The following is a 26,207-nucleotide window of genomic DNA, read 5'->3' on the forward strand; positions in this document are numbered from 1 at the left end:
TTGGGGGAAGACTTTCCTTTCTTATATCACGTCTGTGGAGTGCCATATCTTGTTCTTCAGGTAACTTCCTTACGCATGGTAGATGACTGTCCTGAACATGGAGTAAGTGATTACAAATATTGTAATACTGTATATTGGCTTCCCATTCTGCACAAATTATTCCCATCCTTCTGACCTTTCCAGCAGTATACAGCATCGTATTTGGAGTATCATCTGGCAGCATTATTATTTCTTTTTACAGAACTTCTTATAATTTTGTCCAGATCTTTAAGAAAAGTGTTTGAGAGTTGTGTCAGAGGGGCACATTGTAGAGGATAGATCAATCAATCAATCAATACTGATCTGCATTTAGGGCAGTTGCCCAGGTGGCAGATTCCCTATCTGTTGCTTTCCTAGCCTTTTCCGAAATGATTTCAAAGAAACTGGAAATTTATTGAACATCTCCCTTGGTAAGTTATTCCAATCCCTAACCCCCTTCCTATAAATGAATATTTGCCCCAGTTTGTCCTCTTGAATTCCAACTTTATCTTCATATCGTGATCTTTCCTACTTTTATAAACGCCATTCAAACCTATTCGTCTACTAATGTCATTCCACGATATCTCTCCGCTGACAGCTCGGAACATACCACTTACTCGAGCAGCTCTTCTTCTTTCTCTCAATTCTTCCCAACCCAAACATTGCAACATTTTTGTAACGCTACTCTTTTGTCAGAAATCACTCAGAACAAATCGAGCTGCTTTTCTTTGGATTTTTTCCAGTTCTTGAATCAGGTAATCCTGGTGAGGGTCCCATACACTGGAACCATACTCTAGTTGGGGTCTTACCAGAGACTTATATGCACTCTCCTTTACATCCTTACTACAACCCCTAAACACCCTCATAACCATGTGTAGAGATCGGTACCCTTTATTTACAATCCCATTTATGTGATTACCCCAGTGAAGATCTTTCCTTAAATTAACACCTAGATACTTACAATGATCCCCAAAAGGAACTTTCACCCCCATCAACGCAGTAATTAAAACTGAGAGGACTTTTCCTATTTGTGAAACTCACAACCTGACTTTTAACCCCGTTTATCAACATACCATTGCCTGCTGTTCATCTCACAACATTTTCGAGGTCACGTTGCAGTTGCTCACAATCTTGTAACTTATTTATCACTCTATAGAGAATAACATCATCCGCAAGAAGCCTTACCTCCGATTCCACTCCTTTACTCATATCATTTATATATATAAGAAAACATAAAGGTCCGATAACACTGCCCTGAAGAACTCCCCTCTCAACTATTACAGGGTCAGACAAAGCTTCACCTACTCTAACTCTCTGAGATCTATTTTCTAGAAATATAGCAACCCATTCAGTCACTCTTTTGTCTAGTCCAATTGCACTCATTTTTGCCAGTAGTCTCCCATGATCCACCCTATTAAATGCTTTAGACATGTCAATCGCGATACAGTCCATTTGACCTCCAGAATCCAAGATATCTGCTATCCAAGCTCCTTCAACCGAACAATAATCAAATAAGTACTTCAGATATGGTACCACATTCCAACCCATTGTCTTTAGTATATCCCCAGAAATCTGATCAATTCCAGCCGCTTTTCTAGTTTTCAACTTTTGTATCTTATTGTAAATGTCATTGTTATCATATGCAAATTTTATTACTTCTTTGGCCTTAGTCTCTTGCTCTATCTTGACATTATCCTTGTAACCAACAATCTTTACATACTGCTGACTGAATACTTCTGCCTTTTGAAGATCCTCACATACACACTCCCCTTGTTCATTAATTATTCCTGGAATGTCCTCCTTGGAACCTGTTTATGCCTTAAAATACCTATACATACCCTTCCATTTTTCACTAAAATTTGTATGACTGCCAATTATGCTTGCCATCATGTTATCCTTAGCTGTCTTCTTTGCTAGATTCAATTTTCTAGTAAGTTCCTTCAATTTCTCCTTACTTCCACAGCCATTTCTAACTCTATTTCTTTCCAGTCTGCACCTCCTTCTTAGTCTCTTTATTTCTCTATTATAATAAGGTGGGTCTTTACCATTTCTTACCACCGTTAAAGGTACAAACCTGTTTTCGCATTCCTCAACAATTTCTTTAAACCCATCCCAGAGTCTGTTTACATTTTTATTTACCGTTTTCCACCGATCATAGTTACTTTTTAGAAACTGCCTCATGCCTGCTTTATCAGCCATATGGTACTGCCTAACAGTCCTACTTTTAAGACCTTCCTTTCTATCGCATTTATTTTTAACTACCACAAAAACAGCTTCATGATCACTAATACCATCTATTACTTCAGTTTCCCTATAGAGCTCATCTGGTTTTATCAGCACCACATCCAGGATATTTTTCCCTCTGGTTGGTTCCATCACTTTCTGAATCAGCTGTCCTTCCCATATTAACATATTTGCCATTTGTTGGTCATGCTTCCTGTCGTTCGCATTTCCTTCCCAATTGACATCTGGCAAATTCAGATCTCCCGCTACAATCACATTTCTTTCCATGTCGTTTCCCACATAGCTGACTATCCTATCAAATAATTCCGAATCTGCATCAGTGCTACCCTTTCCCGATCTGTACACTCCAAATATATCAAGTTGCCTATTATCTTTAGAAATGAGCCTTACACCTAGAATTTCATGTGTCTCATCTTTAACTTTTCCGTAGCTTACAAATTCTTCTTTCACCAGAATGAAAACTCCCCCTCCCACCTTTCCTATCCTATCTCTACGATACACACTCCAGTGCCGTGAGAAAATTTCTGCATCCATTATATCATTTCTAATCCATGATTCAACTCCTATTACAATATCTGGTAAGTATATATCTATTAAATCACTTAATTCTATTCCTTTCTTTACAATACTTCTACAGTTCAACACTAACAATTTTATGTCATCCTTACTTGATTTCCAGTTCCCTGTTCCCTTATCACCGCTCCCTAGGCCATCCCGTTTCCCTGAATGTACCTCCCTATTACCCTTCCAAACAAATTTCCTAACTTATACGTACCACTGCGGTTTAAATGAAGGCCATCCGAGCGCAGATCCCTATCTCCTACCCACCCATTAGGATCTAGAAATTTCACTCCCAGTTTCCCACATACCCACTCCATAGTCTCATTTAAATCCCCAATCACCCTCCAGTCAGTATCCCTCCTACACAGTATTCCACTAATAACAATCTCCGCTTTCTTAAACTTCACCCGTGCTGCATTTACCAGATCCCACACATCTCCAACTATGTTGGTACTTATATCAGCTTGCCTTACGTTGTTGGTACCAACGTGAAACACTACCACCTTCTCCTTCCCCTCCTCCCTCTCTTCTACTTTCCTCAACATCTGCCTCAACCTAATTCCTGGATAACATTCTACCCTGGTTCCCTTTCCTCCACACACTTTCCCCACGTGTCTAACGATGGAATCCCCCATGACCAGAGCCTCAACCCTACCCACCTCATTTGATCCCCTCCCCTCCTGGTCAGACCTATCTTTCCTGATAGCTGCAGAAGCTACTTCCTCCTCCCTTTTCTCCTTCCCATGACCCTGTTCCACCTGTCTTTTCCTATCCTCTACTCTACATTTCCCTTTCCTACCTTTTCCCTTCCTCTTACTTCCATGCATCTCAGCAACAGTTCCCTGTCCCTCATCTTCCCTTTGTTGTTCTACCTGGAGTGACTCGTACCGATTTTGCACAGACACCTGTCCTGAATTCTGATCCTGAATAGAGCCCTTGGCCTGCAATCTCCTTCCCCTTAGAACATTAGACCACCTGTCTTCTACAACTCCTCCCTTTCCTTCCCCTCCCTCTTGTACACCTACTGTAACCTGTACATTTTTTGAGGGAGTCCCTGCCAAACGAACTTGTTAATAATCTTGATGTTTTGCTCTGGTTTTAAAAGTTTTGTTTTACCAGATTATGTAAGTCTGAAGTTATTGTACTTATTAGGTTATGTCCATCAAGGGAAGTGTCATTGTTGAAGTCGATTCCTAAATATTTGATTCGTTCATTGTTTGTTTTTATCGATGGGATTATTGACCCTTCAAGTGCAGTGATGTTTCCTTCAGTTAATTTACTTCTGCAAAGCTGCTTTCAGCTAAATTTAACAAGGTAGTAGCATCATTTTCACTTTTGCTGAGTATGACTAGGTCATCTGCGATAGCAAATGACGGTAATGGCGGTAGATCATCTGATAAAATATAGCCATAACGTTGGCATATGTCATGGTCGGTGAGATTTTGTATTACAGTATTGATTGCTAAATTGAACAGCAGTAGTAAGATAGGGGACCCCTGAGCAATGCCACACTTAATTTTGATAGGTTTTGATTTTATATCAGCTTACACTTGAACTGTGCTCTTTGTAAGAAAAGATTCAATTAATCTACATAGGTTAGAAGGAATTTCAGATTGTCGAACAGGTCATTTGATATGTTCATATCTGATAGAGTCAAATGCTTTTGCGACATCTAAAAAAAAGACGCAAGAATATTTTTTGTTGCGTTATGCATCCTGGAGGCAACAATTCACAAGGAAAGCGTTGACATGAGTTCCAGGTAATGGCACGAAGGCACGCTGGTGAGCACTTAATGTGACATATGAACGCAGTCTCATTTCTAGTACTCGTTCAGTTATTCTCCTAATCACCGAATATATGGTTATAGGTCTTCATTCTTAAATATCATTTATGTCTCCATCCTTATTTATTAAAACTGTTCTGGCCACTTTTAGTTTTGTAGGAACATAGTAAAAATGAAGCATTGTGCTGATGAGTAAATTCAGAAATTTTGTAATCTTGAGGTGCCATAATACACAAACTGTAATGTGATCTGGGCCTGGTGAGGTGTCAACTTTAATGTTGTATAATGCCTTATGGACTTCCATCTACTGAAATATTAATGTCAGCAGGTAAATCAGTGCTTTTTTCCATAAGAGAAAGAGGAGAATTGTTATTTTCTATACCAAAAGTATTTTCTAAATGATCTGAAATCATAGTTATTGGGATTTTACAAGAATGGGCCTTATTAGTTTCGTCCAAAATTTTGCGAGCAATTTTCCACCTCTGATTATAGAAATGATACTGGGCTACCTCGGAGGCATAACGCTCTATGTTTTTCTCTCGTTGCCTTTTAGACCTCCACTGGCCTTTGCTGGCAGGACCTAGTGTTTACAGTGCACTACGTCATCTGGTATAGGCTAGGGCAATTTTGTTACTTTCATTGATCTGTCTCTGTCTTATACTTGGCTTTGACACTATGAAAGTGACTGAGGTATGAGTGATGTTAGTAATGCCATTCCTTTTGTAGCCAGTCCCTGCTATGAATGGTATGAAACTGTTGCTCATAGGGTCAGTTTGTGCATGCATTTCAGTGGGCTTGGCAGACTGATATGTAATAGCAACTTCTGGCTCAGTGAGGAAAGCAACGGAAAACCACCTCACTCCTCATTTTCCTAGTACGCCTCTTCAGTGATGCCTAGGCCATCTACGACAGCTGATGGTGGAGCTGTTGAGGATCCAACCAGCCTTCGGGCTGATGACTAAACATATATACATACGTAGTTTACTAGAGGTTTTATGGTCATATTTACGATTATTTTGTAAATTTCTACGTTTGTAATATCTAACAGCAGGATGTTGAGGGCCAGGTCATTCATTCACCTGATCTGCAAAGAACTGTATAACCTCAGACGTAAAAGATTCCAGCTGATTAGGATCACAGTTTTGCATAATGTTTGAAATACTATCCTCCCAACTCTTCATAGGATTAATATTTTCTGTTCCATGATCAGCGACCATTGTGGGTGTCTTCTGTCAATTGTAAGCTTTCCCCAACATTCAAGTTACTAGCAAATTGTGTTATGATTTCATTTCTCCATTTCTCCATGTGAATATTTACTCCTAAAGTTGACTTACAACATTTATTACAGATAGGACATGGAATTTTGTGAACAGTCAGGTCAGGAGTGATCCTGATACCGTATCCAACAGTAGACGGTACTACCTGCGACTGTCTGGCCGAGGGTTGGGCGGCCGACACCAAACCCGACAAACTAGGGGAAGACCAACAGCTACGGGTGGAGGAGTTTTCCCCTAGAAGGTTTGATGAGACCCTTGTGTAGGAAATGACACATAAATTCATCAGCTGCTTCCTTGCAGTAAGGTAGGGGACTGCCAAAGGCTAAGGGAGAATACCCCTGACAGAAAATCCCCAGCAGTGTTAGGCTTAGCAAGTCAACTGAAGGGTTATATCAATTGCTTTCAACTACAAAATGAGCCTCGGAACGCAAAGAAAATACCGGATAGACACGTCTTCTCAAATATCTGCAACGTATGATGACCGTAAGGCTGATGTTCAAGTACGATGTTCTGAGAAGAAGCCCAAAAGAAAGAGTCCTAAACACAGAATTGGAACATTAAATATCTTGACCCTGACTGGCAGAAGTGAGGAGCTGATAGATATGATGGAAAGGAGGAACCTCTGTATTCTTGGCCTGAGTGAGGCAAAGTGGAAGGGAAGAAGAACAAAAAAGCTAAGAAAAGGATACAAACTACATTGGAAAGGAAATAAAACAGAAGCCAAAAATGGTGTAGGTTTTATATTAAGAGAGGACATTGATGTCATCAGTGAGGTAATATATGTTAATGAAAGAATTATTAAGTTGAACATCTCTCTTAACAAGAGTGTGCTGACAGTAGTCCAGGTGTATGCCCCACAGACTGGCTGTAACGAAGAGGAAAAAGAACAATTCCGAACTGATTTAGAAGAAGCTATAGAAAGAGAGGAAAATATCATAATAATGGGAGATCTAAATGCTCAAACTGGATCAGACAGGCGTGAATATGAAAATGTACTAGGTCCACATGGTTATGGAGACAGGAACCCAGAAGGAGAAAGTCTTCTAGATCTATGTGAAAGGAATGGCTTGAGAATAAACAACAGTTGGTTTCAGAAGCAGCTAAGTCATAAACTAACAAGATACAGTTGGAATGGAGATACTAAAACTCTGATAGATTATTTTATATCTGACAATGAAGCAGGAAAGACCATATGTGATGTCAGAGTTATACCAAGTGAAAGCCTGGACAGTGACCACAGACTTCTCCTCGCAACAATAAAGCACATTGAAATCTATAGACCTCAGAAATACAGGAAACCAAAAATTAAGACATGGGAGCTAAAGAAGACAGAGAAACAAGTTGAATACACAAAAAAAGTGACCAATAAATTACCATCAGATGCATTACAAGAAGGCAACATCGAGTGGACTAGATTCAAAGAAAGCATTGTCGGAGCTGAATTAGAAGTTTGTGGTAAAACTAATAGCAAAATGAAGGGAAAAGAAACTCCTTGGTGGAACGATCGGGTGAAGATTGCTGTGAAAGTGAAAAATGAAACCAGGAAAGCCAGAGACAAAGAAATGCAAAAAGGAAGTCAAAGGAACGAATCTAGAGTAAACGAACTGCAGCAGAAATACAGAGATCAGAAGTTACAAGTAAAGAAAATTGTGGCCGAAGAAAAACAGAAAGCTTGGACTGATTTCACAGATAAACTAGAGCAAGACAGCAAAGCTAATTCTAAACTACTTTACCGAACAATACGAAATATAAGAAGAGACAATGAATACATAACAGCAATAGAGGAACCAGATGGTAACATAGTTAGGGAGGAGACAGAAATAAGAAAGATCATGAAATCCTATTTTGATAATTTATACAACAGTACTGGGAAAGATTCCAATGATGTAACCACGCAGGTCAGTTTAAGCTGTAATGATGAGCCTGACCAAGAGAGTCCGCCAACATGGAAGGAAGTAGAGACGGCCCTTAATAGTATGCCCAAAGAAAGATCTACAGGATTTGATGAAGTCAGTGCAGATATGATCAAAGCAACTGGTGCAATAGGAATACAGTGGCTTCATAGAGTAATTAATGCAATATGGAAGGATGGGAAAGTCCCAGATGATTGGAAAAAGGGAATAATAATACCTCTCTTCAAAAAAGGAAGCCGGAAGAAATGAAGCAATTATAGAGGGATCATTTTATTGTCTCATGGTCTGAAAATATTTGAGAAAATACTTGAAAAAAGGCTAAGGAAATAATAGAACCACAACTACAGGAAGAACAATATGGATTCAGAGAACACCGATCAACTACCGATCTCATATTTGCACTTAGAATACTGTTAGAAAAGCATTGAGAGAAGGACAAAGACTTAACACTAGTGTTTTTGGATCTCGAAAAAGCATTTGATAGTGTTCCAAGGAAGACTATATGGGAATGTTTAAGAAAGAAGAATGTACCCAAAGGGCTTATCCAGAAAGATAAAATGCTTTACAATGACTGCTGCAGTTGCGTACAGATAGGAAACGGTAATTCTGATTGGTTCCAAACCACTAAAGGAGTGCAACAAGGCAGTACCCTTTCACCATTACTTTTTATCACTGTCATGGATGAAGTCATGAAAGAATTTAAGCAGAAGAACAATATGGACATCAATGCATTTGCATTAGCAGATGATGTAGTAATTTGGGGAAATACAGAGAAGGAAGTCCAAGAGAGGCTGAACACCTGGAATGAACATTTGAAAGCACACGGATTAACAATAAATAAATCGAAAACTGTTACTATGTCTGTCAACAGGCAGAAGAAGAAAGGAAAAATAATGCTGGAAGGTACACAACTGGAAACAGTAGACCAATATAAATATCTTGGGTGCATCATTTCAAGTGATAACAGAATACAGCATGAGATTAACAACCGCATTCAAAAATCAGCTCAGTTTTACCATCAAGTTCGGAACCTCCTCTGGAACAAACAAGTTCCCTTAAGATCAAAGCAGATTCTATTCCAATCATACTTCACCCCCATAATAACATATGGCCTAGAAACCTGCACAACAACCCAACAAGTGGACAGCAAACTACAAGCCGCAGAAATGAAGTTCCTACGAACTATGGTACAGAAGACAAAAAGGGACAGGGTAAGGAATGAAAGAATAAGGGAGCAAGCTGGTGTGTACCCATCCCTGAATGAAAAATTGACAAGGGCCCGTTTGAAATGGTTTGGCCATGTCAAACAAATGGACGATGGAAGGACAGCAAAACAATGGCTGCACACACTCGTGGCCGGAAAACGACCGGTAGGAAGACCTAGGAAGAGGTGGTTGGACCAAGTGAAAGAGGACATAGGAACAAGAGGAATCATCTGGGATGTCGTCTTGAGAGAAGAGTGGTACATGGACAGACAAAAGTGGAGAGTGCTCGTAAACCACACCCGGGCAACTGGAGTGGAAAACTGATGATGATGATGACATGGAATTTTGTCACCAGACTGTGAATCAACGTTGGGCATTTTAATTTAGTATGTTTATTTTAACGTGGCAGGAGATGAATATTATTTTGTTTTTCATAGAGTTACTAAGGTAGATATCGGAGCTGTAAGTATTCTTAGCACTGGATCAATGATAATTTTGAAAATATAAGACAGATGGACGTGGTGAATATTGAAAAGAAAAAACAATGTAAATATAATTTATACGAGGTACGCAGAGTATACATTGAGGTAGATATACCCACTCCATATGATGATATCAGATGTAACTAATGCAAATTCCGCCAGATGGTAGTGCATTATAACCTACAAGATTTGGTAACGTTTCAGTTAGTCTGCCTCGAGAAGAACAATGTGCTATCAATGCCAAGCAATAAAATAAAGATGGCTGTTGACTTTGGCACTAATTTAACTTCACAATTAAATAAAGAATCTCTAAATCGGAAGATCGCATAAGACAGACAAATAAGATTGAGTTTGAGGGATGTTCCACCATTCAACACATTGTAAAAATATATTAAATTAAATTGTAAGGAGACCGGTTTTGACTCCTTTGGAGTCATCATCAGTTCTTGGTGAAAATCAAAACAAGGGGAATCTGATAACAATCATTATAACAAAAAACCATGTACCTATAGGTGATTGCATGAAAACAGATCAATGGGTTGCAAGACATTACTTTGAAATGCAACGTACACTTGGCAAGTTCCCAGTTCTGGCTCTAACCGTCTTGTGTTCATGGAACATGGAACACTGGAAACATATGTACTGGTTGAAAATATATACAAACATCACACAGACATTTATAATGATATGAAACCTTGGCTCTTTAAAAGCGTTCTTGGACTTGACAGTCCTGTTTCTGTATTTTAAAAAAATTGGATAAAATACACATACATTGAAGCAAAATGTACAGAGACATAGTTTTGGCCTAAACTGTTGCACGTTATGGACACAGAACACCGAGGACACATGCACTGTTCGAAAACACACACATACGATATGAAACATTGGCGTTACAAGAACATTGACTGTCCTGCCTCAATCTGACTAAACTAGATGAAACATAAATACATTGAATGTACAAAGATAAACCACTTGGCATTTGAAAGTTCTGGTTTTGGTTTCGAAAATTGTCATGTGTTCGTGGAACACAGAATAGAACTGCTGGTCCTGCTTCAAACTACTGGAAACTAATGCACTATTGCAATTGAGAATAAATTGATTGCAAGTTTATACACTGATATGAAACACACGGCACTTTAATGTTCTTAGCTGTGAGTAAAAATGCTGTCGTATGTTTGCACAACTCGGCATAGACTTGTCGAGCGGTCCTGTCACAATCAACCGGAATATGTGAACTTTTTAAAAACCAAAACTTTTTGGACTATACAACCACACATCACACGAAACATTTGGTAATCAGCTGAAATTATACAATGGCCTGAGAAGCTTAATATTTACGAAAGATCTTGGGCCTAAATTAGAATTATTACCATGTGTTAGTGGAACACGAAACTTGATTGTCGGCCCTGATTCAAACAACTTGATATATGACATAGTAGAAATGAAAGTACGTTTGACAATGAAAACATTTAGAACTTGCTGATTTTAATTTACATGATCCTGCAGTGTTTTTGGATAGATGGAATAAACTTATTAGTATATCAGTATATGTTTTCATTGTCAAACATACTTTCATTTCAACTATGTCATATATCAAGTTGTTTGAATCAGGACTGACAATCAAGTTCCGTGTTCCACTAACACACGGTAATAATTCTAATTTAGGAACAAGATCTTTCTTAAATACTAAGCATCTCAGACTAATGTATAATTTCAGCTAATTACCAAACGTTTCATGTGATGTGTGGTTGTAATAGTCAAAAAGTTTTGGTTTTTTAAAAAGTTCACATATTGCGATTGATTGTGACAGGACCGCTCGACAAGTCTATGCCGAGTTGTGCAAACATACGACAGCATTTTTACTCACAGCTAAGAACATTAAAGTGCCGTGTGTTTCATATCAGTGTATAAACTTGCAATCAATATATTCTTAATTGCAATAGTGCATTAGTTTCCACTAGATTGAAGCAGGACCAGCAGTTCTATTCTGTGTTCCACGAACACATGACAATTTTCGAAACCAAAACCAGAACTTTCAAATGCCAAGTGGTTTATCTTTGTACATTTAATGTATTTATGTTTCATCTAGTTTAGTCAGATTGAGGCAGGACAGTCAAACGCAGGAATGTTCTTGTAACGCCAATGTTTCATATTGTTATAAGTGTTTCATATCGTATGTGTGAGTTTTCGAACAGTGCATGTGTCCTCAGTGTTCCGTGTCCATAACGTGCAACAGTATAGGCCAAAACTATGTCTCTGTACACTTTGCTTCAATGTATGTGTATTTTATCCAAATTTTTTAAAATATAGAAACAGGACTGTCAAGTCCAAGAACGCTTTTAAAGAGCCAAGGTTTCATATCATTATAAATGTCTGTGTCCTGTTTGTATATATTTTCAACCAGTACATATGTTTCCAGTGTTCCATGTTCCATGAACACAAGACGGTTAGAGCCAGAACTGGGAACTTTTCAAGTTCCAAGTTCTGCTTGCCAAGTGTACGTTGCATTTTAAGGTAATGTCTAGCAACCCATTGATCTGTTTCCATGCAATCACCTATAGGTACATGGTTTTTTGTTATGGTGATTGTTATCACATTCCCATTGTGTTGATTTTCACCAAGAACTGATGATGACTCCAAGGGAGTCGAAACCGGTCTTCTTATAATTCAATTTAATATATTTTTACAATGTGTTAAATGGTGGAACATCCCTCAAACTCAATCTTATTAGTTTAACGTCAACACGGAAGTGAAGATCATAACCTACGATAAGACAGACAACACTACTACTTACGCACAACATATTCTTGCATCCTAATTTTGATTAAATGGCACAACGGAAGTCATAATCTTCGTGGTCAGCATTAGTAAGCACCAGGTACGATACCAAGTCTTGGAACTATACTAATACGACAATAGAAATGAAATTGAAGGACTATTTCTAACAACTGAAGGACGCTGTTCATGAGTTATCTGAGGATGACAAAATAAATTATTTATAAGTTTCAATGCCTCATGGTTATTATTCAGGGGTGACAGCTCTCGAAACTCAACCAGACTTAACATTAGATTTTGTGAAATATCATCCGTTAGGAGAAGAAGAAAAACAGAAGAAATTTCAAAATTCTGTTACCAGAAGTGATCATACTTTTCTCTCCTTTTGATGTGGTAAACCAGGTCATAAACAATATCAGTGTAAAGAACATTCCAATTCTTCATCTAGAAGTTTCTACAGCTGAAGAGGATCTTCCAGTTCAAGAGGACATGGTTGAACACAGTCGCGTACTCCAGTTTCCATGAACTGTGGAAATACTTCATGGAAAATGGACAGCAGGGGAAATAAGTTCAACACTGACGAGGTGTCGCTTCATGCAGAAGATGAAAATGAAGTTCAAAGTGAAAGTGAGTCAGGGCACAACTTAAATTCACATAACTCTGATAACATTGTGTGTAATGTAGAGTGATCTTGTTTAGTGGGTGGATTCAGGTTGTTCTGATCATTTTGTGTCTGAATTAGATGTTTCTGATACCTATGTGAAATTAAGACTTCCAAAGAAGACAAGTGTAGCCAAAATGAAATAGATATTGAGGCAATTGTTATAGGGAATATTAATGCTAAAATGTATGAAAATGGAGCAATTGTTCCTTGTGCTATTAAGAATGTATATTATGTATCAGAACTCAGAGAAAATCTATTATCAGTGTCGAAGTTGGTACAGGTTGGTTGCAAAATGATATTTCATAGGAATAGTGTCAAAGCTTTCTTGAATAATAGATTAATAGTTTCAGGATGGAAAGGTGGTTCACTGTACACTGTTAAGATGAAAGTTGAAAAATATGATGCTAGCTATAGTAATTCTCTGAACAATTGTAAACCCAATGAAGAATTAGAGTTATGGCATAGAAGGATAGGTCACTTGAATTACAAAAGTATAAGTACTTTAGCAAAGAAAGAGCTAGTTAACAGATTAAGTAACATTTGAGATGGTGGATTTCATAGTTGTGAAAATTGCATTTTTGGCAAGCTGACTAGACAACCATTTAGTGGTAGAAGAGAAAGTCAAGTAAGCCCCTAGAGCTTGTCCATACTGATGTGTGTGGTCCTATTAAACCTTTAACATGGGATGGATATGAATATTACGTAACATTTTCCGATGACTTCACACACTTTACTGCAGTATATCTGTTGATAAATAAGCATGAAGTATATGACAAATTTGTTGAATATTATAAATATGCAACAAATCATTTTTCTAAAAATTTGTTAAAACTTAGAGCAGACAATGGTGGTGAATATATTAGCAATAACATGCAAAAGCTTTGCAGAAGTAAGGGTATGAAACTAGAATATACTGTTCCATACAATCCACAAAGGAATACAGTGTCAGAAAGAATGAATAGAACCTTAGTAGAAAAGGCTAGAACTTTATTGATGGAATCGGAGTTACCCAAAGAAATGTGGGGAGAAGCAATTTACTGTTCAACTTATTTAAGAAATGGAAGTCCAACTGTTTCTTGTAAACAAACTCCTGGTAAATTATGGGAAGATAGAAAACCTAATTTATGTAACCTTAGAGTTTTTGGTAGTATTATTTTTAAGCATGAGCCTAGACAGTTCAGGAGAAAACCAGACCCAAAAAGTTAAAAGCTAGTCACGGTAGACTATACTCAAGCAGGAAGTTGGAGATTATGGGATGCTAAAAACAGAAAGATTGTTCTAGGTTGCAATGTGATTTTTGTTGAACATAAATTAGAATGTAGTAACTATATCAGTCCACTCTCAACCTCAAAATGTTAATGTTCAATCAGTTAAAGTCAGTATTAAAAATTACCAAGCTCGATAGCTGCAATCGCTTAAGTGCGGCCAGTGTCGAATATTTGGAAGATAGTGGGTTCGAACTTCACTGCCGGCAGCCCTGAAGATGGTTTTCCATGGTTTCCCAATTTCTCAGTAGGCAAACGCTGGGGCTGTACCTTAATTAAGGCCATGGCCGCTTCCTTCCCACGCTTAGACCCTTCCTATCCCATCATCACCATAAGACCTATCTGTGTTCGTGCGACGTAAAGCAACTTACGATAAAAGGGAGTACTGAAAATGAAGTTGAAGGTAATGCAGGGAGTTCAGATCAAATTGAAGAAGAGACCTGACTTATATTTTGCCAACTCCTATCTCAGTAGATTTCACAACAAGCCATCTGCTGAGCTACGGTTAGCATTAAAAAGAGTACTTAGATATGTAAAATTGAAAATTGAAGTGTTGTAAATCAAACAACTGTGATGTGTTAACTGGTTATGCAGATGCAGACTTTGATTGCAAGTCAACTTCAGGATGTGCATTTAAGGTGTTTAATAACAAGGTAGTTCGGAGATGTAAGAAAGAAAGTGTTGAGGCATTAAGCACTGCAGAAGCAGAATTAATCTCATTGTGTCAAGCTACTGAAAAGGCAATGTTCTTGAAAAACAAAAAATGCTGGTAGACTTATGTACTGATACAGGGTATATAACAATATTTGAAGACAATCAGAGTACAATAAATGTTTTAAATCATCCGGATCAGAGCGAATGAATCACATAGACATTAAGTATAACTTTGTAAAACATTAAGTGGAAAAGAAACAAGTACATTTAGAATATATCGAAACGGACAAGCAACTACCTGATAAGTTACCTAAGCCTGTAACCTATGTAATTGTTGACAACTGTATGAAAGGTCTTGGTTTGGACAAATATTAAGATATTGTTATGTTATGTAAAAATGTGAATATGAGTTTAGCACTGATGGGGGAATGTTGAGGGTCAATGTTCAGTCACATTGTGTACTCTTTGGTTGAGGCATTTTCTCAGTGAGAATGTATAGACTCCTTGAATCAGCTGTGTACCTATATTAATATGTGTCAGTAGTAGAAGGCACCAGCTGGTGCAGTAGTTGAGATGCAATTGTTGAATATGTGAACAGTTGGATGGTACTTGTATGTGAGTTACGACTTAGTAAGCTGTGTAGTAGAAAAGTGAATGTGTACAGAGATGTTGGGATGTTGAATAAACCATTCTTTTAACTAACATGTGGTATCGTGATTATGTTACTCCTCGCATAGCCCGATAGTTCACCTAAAAAACTTACAAAACACAGCTGTAATATAATTGTTAACAAACATATTAGGGCCTACATACAAGCTTAATAATATATACAATTGTTCTGTGCAATTATCACATAATTATTGTTTATATATTCCACATTTAGATTGTGATGTGTGGATTAATTGAAAGCACTTTTAGTGCAGAAATAACTTCTTAATATCACTCAGACTGTAAGATATAAACTATAGTATCCATAGAAAACTGAAATGAAGTCACTGATATTCATGTTTGTGACCAGTCGTTGCTTCACTATGATGAATTGTTATACTAAAGCCAGCGTTGACTCTACTATTATTATAGAAATGTAGATGGTATTGATGTTATCACTTGTTGGAAGAACTTGTAATCTTGTAAACTGAGCAAGTCTAAAGGGAACCTTCAACTGGAACATTGGATGATTTTCCACGAGAGTTTAATCCTGATGTAAACAAGGCATGTCCACGCCTCAGCCAAAGAAAGAGTTGTGATTCCCTGAGCGTGTAGTATCGACCTCCGCCCCGTCAACGTTTCGTGTTCGGACATAGAGTGCTGCACATATTACCTAAAATAGACGAGGAACAGTTTGTGAGCTGTGCGAAACTAAACAGAGGGGTCTGAAGGGAGATCTACTGCTGAAGATTAGGGCCTACGTTATTTATTTATTCATTTCTGAATATTAAAGAAAGCTATCGTAGGCTAGAGGACAAAATTACACACGTACGAAGATTTATCTTAGGACAGCTATTTGAAATGTCCGCCCGGTAGACTGTAACCTAATAGAATACCAACTTTCGAGTTGAAATATATATTTCTTATGTTGTAGAGTTCCTATCCTGATAGAGCATATAGCATGATTGGACATGTCAGACGGAACTGTTGATAATTCCGTAACAACATCTATCGAAAAGAAACGACTCAAAAAGACAAGATACACAGGCAGTTGCGGTCTTAACAAAGTAAGAAGTCCATGGATACTGTGAATGCTTACCTTGCTTAGTCATCCTACAGGGGCTCAATTCCTTCCATATCACACGATGTATCTCCTCCATTCTAATTACTGTCACAGTCTGATGAGTCGCTCCTACTCTGGCCGCTATCAGTGATGATAAATCTCTCGGCAATTTCATCTGTTAGGCCATCTAGCTCCCACGTCTGGTCTCCTTCTTTCGCTCCATTTCTAATGCAGTCCTTCCAGTTATCTTCTGTCACATTTTCAAGGGCTGTGCAAAATAGAGCTCGTACGTCTTGTAGCTTGAAGGTCGTGTTGTTTCTCGCAACGTAACCCTTCACCTGACTCCATATCTGTTCAATGGGATTCAGAGTGCAATGGTAGGGTGGAAGTCATAGCACGCAGTGGCCCGCTTTCTGTGCTCTTTCGTCGCAAATATATTTGTCATACTGGTCTCGCACTGACCTCACCCGTTCAACGAGTTCTGCTTTGACCATATCAGCCTTGTATTCTACTTGGTGAATGTCGAGCCAAGCAATGATCTGGTCTTTCAGCATTGCCATTGTAGGGATTCGTTCCACTTTAACAGAATGGTAAGATGCATTGTCCATTACAATCATTCTGCCGGGTTCGAGTTTCAGTAGGATAAACGAAAACCACGATAAAAAAAGTCACCTGTCATTTCTTCATGATACTCTCATGTCGTTTTAGATTCAAACACGAGAGCTCCACCTTCCACAAAACCAGAGTTTTCCCAGTTTTCCCAGTCGGCTGCTACAGGCCAGTTGAAAGTCCAGAAAAAAAAGCCTGTTTCTTGGATTTAACAGTGGAATCAACCCATACTTTCGAAGTTACGTGTCCTTCGTTAAGCCACATTTCATCCAAGTAATAAATTTGCGACCCTCTGCACGATATCTCCTAATTTCACGCAAATACTTCCGTCTCCACAACACAATATCCTCCCTATCCATTAACACAGGTTTATGTTCTCTTTTAACAAACTGGAACCCTATGTCCTTTAAAAGTCTGTACAATGTAGTTAAACTGAAGGTGGGTAAAGTTTTATCTTTATTCACACTGTCTAATACTTTGCGTAAAGTAGGTGGTTCATTCCAAAAAAAATAATTCATGAATTTTCCTTCTAATACCAATTTTGAAGATATGGTCGTACTTCTCGACTCTTTGAGGTCGTTTACGTTCCTTTCCCGGCGTTGTTAATTTCCCTGTCTTTCTGAACTCTGTCCGCATGTTATGAATCGAACTAGCCGACACATCACACAACTCTGCACTTACTTTCTCTACCTCTTTTACGGCTAAACCTGGATTCTGTTCACTTATTTTATTAAAAAACATTCACAACGCACTGCCTATGGTCACTTCTGAGAGGTTTTCCTCTTTTGTGCTTCACTACACTCAATGGTCCTCCTCTTGCTCCATTTCTCTCACTGTGAATACTGACACTGACAGCTGCTGCAAGATGGAACACCTTATCTCCACACTGTACATCTTGGGACTTTTCCTCACTATGAGAAGACTTCCTGCATTACATCACGCCTTCTGCCTTCATATCTCGTTATTTAATCACTGTTTTATTAAAAAAAAATATAGATACACACCGGTATATATGACAACCGTATTTTAATTTGATTACGTACTCTTTCAGACTATCTAAATGTAATAAACTAAGATAAAATTAAATTAATGCGACGTACTAATTTCCTTCGAGCTCGCATACAGTCCAGTGAGTGCGACGGTTGCTTCTCCAATCAACTACGTCTGTGTCCACGTACAAAGCCAAGGTGCTCCGCCTATTTGTTTACATCACGATTAAACTCTCGTGAGAAATCATATAGATGTAATTAAGAGACTGCTCTGAGATGCGTGTTGAAGTCTGTACATAAAAGGAAAATATGTGTATCAAATATGAAGGGATTCAAATAGTTTTTTAAATAATTCAAGGTAATAACGCTTACCCCTTTGACTGCTGGAGGAATGACTTGCAGCATTGGCTGCACGAGATAGACTACTCCTGTTATAGGGCTGTGCCTGTTGTAGCAGGGAGTGTGTCGGGGAAGGACATTAGGATCGCTGGTGGTATGCTGAGAGGAACAGGCCTGACTGGGAGCTGGGGAAGCAGGTACCGCTGGTGTAGAGGACATGTTGATGAATTCAGAATAAAATCTTTTCAAAAAGTTTGTATTATATTCTGATAATTCTTATGTAAATGTAAACAAAGGCTCCCGTTCTTATCGATTATCTGACTTTGTGGCATATGGAAACTGAATGGTGTCTGACCTCCAGTTCCTATTTGGAAGAGCAAATATTCCTTCACTTTACGCTTCTCAATTAAAAGGCGATGAAGGTATATTACTTTTTCATTGAAATCAGATGGGAATTACGGCATAAATTTGTTATTCGAAGAGAAAGGCCATTTCTCTTCATAAAAGTAGTCATCCCACCTCGGTTAACCTTCAAATCCAGGAAACTGATGCAGTAGCTATTTCTTGTCCTTTAAAATACAGCATTTCATAAGAAACAGCATATCCAATGTTGGATAACAGAATCATATTCACACAGATCCTCCTCTACTTTTGGAAATTAACAGTCTGATGATGATGATGCTTGTTGTTTAAAGGGGCCTAACATCGGAGGTCATCGGCCCAATTAGCAGTCTTATGGCCTGCGAAATACTTTGCAAGACTTGTTGGTTGCTTGAAGTGCACCTCTCTGCAACTGCGGTAGCACACGTTGCATTAGGACACTGAATACATGTGGCCCGTGCCCTATAACTGTATGTTTTGGCACAACTGATCACCAAGAGTTATTATGATGCAGTATTACTCAAATTCTTGCTCACTGTGGACTAACAAACAAACAATACTGAGATCAAAGAAAATGCATGTCCCATTCCCGAAACACTCGTAAAATACGTTTGCGCAAGACTGCAATAGAGCATCACTAATCACTTCTGCGCTGATTCACTCACTTTGCTAGTGCAGCGGCTTTTTCTACCAGCTGACACCAGCATATTGCCCAGTTTTGCACCGGGAAGGCTGCTACTACCTGAATAGTTGAGATCTTTAATTCAAAACGCATACGAGCTGCATCATGGATGTTCGAAGAAGTGGGTTCGTCAAATACGTGAACATTACTTTTCATCCAATTTGAACCCAAAAATATTGGGATGCGTAAATTATGCAACGGTAATAATTATGCAGGAAAATGTGGTAACTACTGCAGATACGGCCCCATTCAACCATCAACTTGCCTCGTATTATGGGCAAACTGCTGATACATGTTCTTCTTATATGTAAGACAAAGTAGATAGCAACACCAGATGTCAGTCAACTGACTGTTTTCAATTATTAACGACAGCCCAACTGCATGGTATCAGTAAGTGAACCCTTGAATATTGCGCATTAAATTGTTGGCAACTGAATATCATAACAGCAGGGTGTAGAAGGATGATTATTTAAAACAAGGTGGTGTTACATTAATTGCCAAAATTGTTTCATTTTGGACTGAATCCGCACATAAAAATAACCAAACTCCCTATTACTACAACACTGAAGGGCGTACCTTGGCCTACAAGAGCGACGGCTGCTCAGCCAGAGGACTTCCACATTACAAGCTGATCTATTGTCAGTGAGGTCAATCCTCACGGTCATTATTCTTGGTTTTCCATATTGGGTCCACCACCTCACCGTCAGATTGTTAAATCAGTAGGCTGAGTGGAAATTGAACTAGCTCTTGGATCAAAAATATCTCAATTGACACAGAAATATAAACAGAACCTCTGGGGTAGAGACACGATACCCCTAGTCTGCAGTGTATCTGGCTGGCTGCTAGTCAATTTCAACATTCTATTTCACTGTAGTTCCAGCAGACGGCAGTGTAAAGCGAATCTCTCTGCACTGTAAAGCACACGCTATTGTACAACATGCAGAATTCAACCTTCTACAATCCCGGTTTGAAACTGTAATGTTGAGATCCTGAAGATGACACTAAACCCTGGTCACCAAAGTGAACTGGAGAACAGAAAAACAAGTTCCATACTGTATAGGGTCAGAGGTATACAAGAGAAACTGTACTTACTTGTTCTCTTCTTTGAGACATGGAACCAGTTGATTAACTGTTTCTTCTTCTTTGATTAGTTCATCCTTTACATCTGTGGAAGGCTGTAAGTGAGAAACATACAAAGTAAATCAATGTAAGTAAAGAAGTAACAAGAATAAAAACATACAGGGTCTTTAAAAACTGTCCCATACTCCTACAGGATACAGCAATTTTTGTGAGGATGTATGCAGCATCCTACCTGCAAATATTAATCAAACCCTACGCTACGCTCCTCCCACTTACATCTTTGCACATTTCTCTCTCTCCATCTTGCTATAAAGTCACGCCACATGACATGTACTCTCTACAACCTTCTCGTCGCCCCTTCTTTTCTGTATATAACTCATCGCCCCACCCATTTGCTGGGGAAAACTTACACCACTGTCTTGGAAGCTCCTACACTGTCAGGGCTTTATTTGTGGAGAGAGCTGGTTCTCACTTCCACGAGCTTCATCATGTTTCCGTCACGTTAACGTGAGAAACTGAGGGGCACTTTCTCTTACATTTCTTTTCTAATGGAGTTCAGGAACCCCGAGTAAGAGAGTAAGTGCTAGTATTGTGAAGCTAGTGTTCTAGCCTGGACTGGTCTTAATCATGATCATTAAGCGGCAGTGAACTTACTTTCTGAAACTATGACCTGAGACGCTTTTCCAGAGAGACTTGGGCCATGTATTGTGTTCAGAAATTCTTTCCTCCCCTCTCTCTTTCCTTATTCTTTATTTAATCCTATTGTTTTTTGAAAATATTTGCCTTTGGATAAGCCAATGAGGTTAGAAAGGTTAATTTGTAAGGTACCCTCAAATCTGCATATATCCAGAAATGTAAACATAACAACTACTAGTTTAAGGAATGTGTTGTTCTTCATAGCATATCAACATAACATGTACTTTTTACTGTAAACGTAGTTCATAAATATTTCAACTTGTTGCTTTTAATACTGAGGCACAGATTCTGCCAGATTACAAACACAAATAGTTTTCTCTTAGCTGGCACATAAGGCCTTCTTTGCTAGTAATGAAATATTGTAGCTTGTTCATATCTCCCTGAATTGTAAGGATCAACTTGCAAATCACCAAGTTGTAATGGATTCTCTTGTAAAGTGTGTTCATCATAACATCTATTAATGTAATACCTTATGAGGCTATTTTATGTTAAGTTACAGTGGTTCCCAATCAAGGTAGCACTGTTAGCTGAAAGAGAGAGTGATCCACAATAGGTTGACTTTTTTAATTGTATTGAAGCAAAAAATTTGAACCTGGAATATAGTCAGCATTTTTGCCAACCCTGGTTTGATTTCTTATTTCTTGTGAGCTCGTGCAAATATCCTCTGGAAGGATTTGGTATTTAATGGCATTCCGAAAATACACACAAATATTCAACTTCGACAGACTCTGTATTTTTATCACAGTGTCCACAGAAAAGTTCTCAAGTTTCCCTGACTTCCCTGACCTACTAAGAAAACTGAGTGACACGTTAATTTATTAAACAGCATGTTTTACAAGGAATAAAAATGGTAACTCCAGCCTCTGCCATCCTTTTAGCTGCCCAAATTCTCTACTCATTTTCCTTTTTACAATTATGTATGGTAAAATAATTACATTGATGGTACTTTCCATATAAACAAATACTGTAATGGTAATATGTAACATACAACTTTATCATATAATTTCCAAGGAACAAAGATACAACTAACTTAACAACAGAGTAATTCAAATATGAAAATAAAATTATTTTACCACAGCAACCTAATACTATTTCATGTGGATTTCAAGCACTCTTGTGATCATAAGCAATTAACTTGTGTCTGTTTTGTAGGTGAATATAATGAATTCCAATTAGACTAGGTCTATAAGGAAAACAGTTTTCAAATTTGAAGACAACTCAGTCAGAAATGATAGGAATGGAAAGAAAAATTTACACTTATTGAAACGATTACTGTTATACCAATATATTTGGTCTGTTATTGGACATTATAATTTTTCCAGCTAACTCATTCCTGGTTGTCAGCATTTTGCCATAGAGTCCCAAGTTGGGCTCATCAGTTGTTAAATGGCAGACCCACCAAGGCGCATCGCTAGTGCACACCATGGAGGCCACTACGTAAGCTATTTGGAGCTACTGGCTGTGCCAATGCACTATGAGAGATTTTGTCTCATTTTCAAAAATTGTTGCCTGCCTGGCTATCAGATGATAAAGATGTTGATTCCCATAGGAAACAAGAAATATGTGAAAATGAGACAAAGTCTGTCCCAGTGCATTGGCACTGCCAGTGGCTCCAAATAGCCTACACAGAGGCCTCTATGGTATGCACTAGCCATGTGTCTTGGTGGGTGTGCCGTTTACTAACTGGTGAGCTCAACTTGGCATGCTGGGGCAAAACGCTGGCAACCAGTAATGAGTTAGCTGGAAAATCTATAATGTCCAGTAACAGACTAAATATATTGGTATTAAAACTTTGCTCATTTGGAACATATATTTCAGCTTCCCTATGAGAATCAACATCTTTTAATGATTACGGCTTGCATTTCTTTGTTTTCTAGAAGTGTACTTTCTGCCGGCCCCGTGATGTAGGGGTAGCGTCCCTGCCTCTTACCCGGAGGCCCTGGGTTCGATTCCCGGCCAGGTCAGGGATTTTTATCTGGACCTGAGGGCTGGTTCGAGGTCCACTCAGCCTACGTGATTAGAATTGAGGAGCTATCTGATGTTGAGATACCGGCCCTGGTCTCGAAAGCCAAGAAAAAACGTCCGAGAGGTTTCGTCGTGCTGACCTCACAACACCTCATAATCTGCAGGCCTTCGGGATGAAAAGTGGTCGCTTGGAAGGCCAAGGCCCTTCAAGGGCTGTGGTGTCATGGGGGATTAGAAGTACTTTCTTCCTTTCAATTTCAGCACCCTGACTTTTTCTTTTAATTTTTAACATTTCTATCTTCCCTCCAAATCTTTCAACTGTAATTCAATTTCCTTTTCTCCAGTTTCCTCTTCTGATTGTTATCTTTTTTCTTTTTCAGGTATGACTGATACAGTCTTCTTGAGGCTCAAATTGAGGTCGGCATTCTTCTATTGATAGTAAGGTTTCTCGATCCACCAACGTGTTTCATACTATCAAGGGACACAAGTGATTCTTCTAGAAGATATTAGACAAGTAAATGTTTACTGACAGAAATGCCTGTCTCAACAAATGCATTACCATGGGACAAAATGAAACTTTACAGAACAGAGATCTTCATATTTCTCATATTCTCCTAAAATTCATACAATCCCAAGTCAAGTGTTCTGTTCGAAATAAAGTCATTAATCCATTTGTTGACTCCTGCATTGACCTGAGCTTCCTCAATTATCAGATAGAACTGTCTTTTAGCCTTTTCAGCACTTTTATCACATACTCTTGTATGTCTGTTCAAGTTTGCAAAAATGATATCAATACTTTTCATTGCCAAATAGGAATTGAACAATATCATTTCAGGGCCTAGGGCAGTGAGACCCGTTGCTAAATGTGTTTATAGAGGACTTTGCTCCCCTAGAGACTTTTGACCTCATTTTTGGAAAGTAACATTTTCCTTTTCAAGACATTTAAGTTGTTTATGTAACCTCCTGGCAGTCCACTTTTTCTACTGAAAGCAGAATGGCACCATCTCGTAAGTCTAACTTTTGGGAAGTACTTGCTTCAGCTATCTTTTCAGACAAATCTCATCATTACATTTTTCAAAAGTTCTACAAGTGACGTAAAATGGTAAGGCTCCGACTTTTTTCTTTTCTTTTCGCTATTTGCTTTACGTTGCACCGACACAGATAGGTCTTATGGCGACAATGGAACAGGAAAGGGCTAGGAGTGAGAAGGAAGCAGCCATGGCCTTAATTAAAGTACAGCCCTGGCATTTGCCTGGTGTGAAAATGGGAAACCACGGAAAACCATCTGCAGGGCTGCCAACAGTGGGGTTCGAACCGACTATCTCCCGAATACTGGACGAAATTTAGCGACTGCAGCTATCGAGCTCGGGAAAGCTCTGTCAGGTTTCTTTCTGACTTTGAAATCTTCTGAGCAAAGCTTCAACAACTGACAAAATAAATCTAACAGCACTTAATTTTGCCTTAAGTAGTGCATTCTTCACAGCTTCTCTAACATATTAAAGGTGTTTTTTGTTTTGTTCAATGTACTCTTTCGCAAATTTGTCAATGTGATCATATATTTTAAGAGCTTGATCAACACAGCATCCATTTTCCAACCATCTCATTGCAGTGAACTTGTAAGGAAATGTGGTGCTTAGTGTTATGTCTGTATATTTAGCACATCGAGAAGAGCTATCTATAAAGATTGTATACAGACCTGAAAAAATAGAAAATAGTCAGTCACTTTTGGAGATTCCACCTTTGATGGCTCCATTCACTGTATGCAAACTACATATGCCTACATCAAGAAGAGATTTGCTCTCGGGGTTTAGCACTTGCAAATGATTTTCAAGGTTTTTAATAAAACTTAGGTTAACATTCAGCCCATATTTCATAAAGATAAGTAGTGCCCATGTATAAACCTGTCTAATAAATGATCTGTAGCTGCTCTGCCTAAAAATACATTATTCCAATATTTTGTTGCAACTTTTTGTACATTGATATCCCAAAACCTTACATACAAGCCCTTTTGTCCTCATTGGACAAGTCCGTTTAATGATTCACCAAAATACACAATGTAGTCGGAGCACTGTTTTAAGTCATTTTGCAAACTTTCTTTAAAATCCATGATTTATATCATAGGAAGCCTTAGTCTTGCCCATAGAGCAATTTTACTGTCTGAGAACATTGTTTTGAATTCTGTGGAGGTTACATCACAAGAGGTTCTTGACTCCCGTAACAACCTGAAGAGCCCATATGACTTTGGCCGATGTAACATCATCATCAACTACACTAAAAGGCCAACTCCTCTGACTTCTTTGCAGTGTGGATGTAGTGCTAACACTTGGCTGTGTATCTTCTAGTTTAGATGGAGTAGAGGTATTCTTCGCAAAGAAAGAAACTGATGGCTGGGAAGACCTAGCTTACATGTATTTTATATGAGTAGGTCCTTTAGCATGAGAAGTGACTGCTTTTAACCGATATAACTAAGTTTCAATGATTTACAACACACCTTACAATAAGCTGCAATTGCATCATTTACCAATATGTCCAAACAAGCACTCAGTTCAGGAAACAATTTACTGTCAAGCCAAAGTTTATTAAATGTACACTGCTTGTTAGCCATTGTCATGAGTTTCAAGCAAGCATCCTAGAACTGAAATAAAAAAAGAAAAACATAAGAATGGTTAAAAGAAATGACACAAGGACACAACAAAAATTCTAGAATTGTTGTGCACTTCTCCTGAAAAAATACCTGAAAAGAAATGCTACAAAAGACTGAGTAACCGCAGACTAGATCATAAAAGTATCCATACAAATCCATCTTCGGAAAAGATTTCAATGACTTTCCAGATATTTTGTCTACTTCCCTGACCAAATTCTTTTTCCGTGACTTTCCACAAAAGTGATAGACATAAAGCTGAAAATTACAGGC

General features: G+C 38.4%; 1 protein-coding gene across 3 annotated transcripts in view; it reads right to left on the minus strand.

The window, feature by feature from the left end:
* The window catches only part of LOC136866939 (uncharacterized), a 155,706-nt gene that overhangs the window by 76,122 nt on the left and 53,377 nt on the right, over window positions 1-26,207 (minus strand). For all 3 annotated transcript variants that reach the window (XM_068226953.1, XM_068226954.1, XM_068226952.1), the window contains exon 4: window positions 20,645-20,727. In XM_068226953.1, the coding sequence (XP_068083054.1) occupies window positions 20,645-20,727 (83 nt within the window). The remainder of the gene's footprint in view (window positions 1-20,644; window positions 20,728-26,207) is intronic.

Source organism: Anabrus simplex, chromosome 3 (assembly GCF_040414725.1).
Source record: "Anabrus simplex isolate iqAnaSimp1 chromosome 3, ASM4041472v1, whole genome shotgun sequence".
Taxonomy (NCBI): domain Eukaryota; kingdom Metazoa; phylum Arthropoda; class Insecta; order Orthoptera; family Tettigoniidae; genus Anabrus; species Anabrus simplex.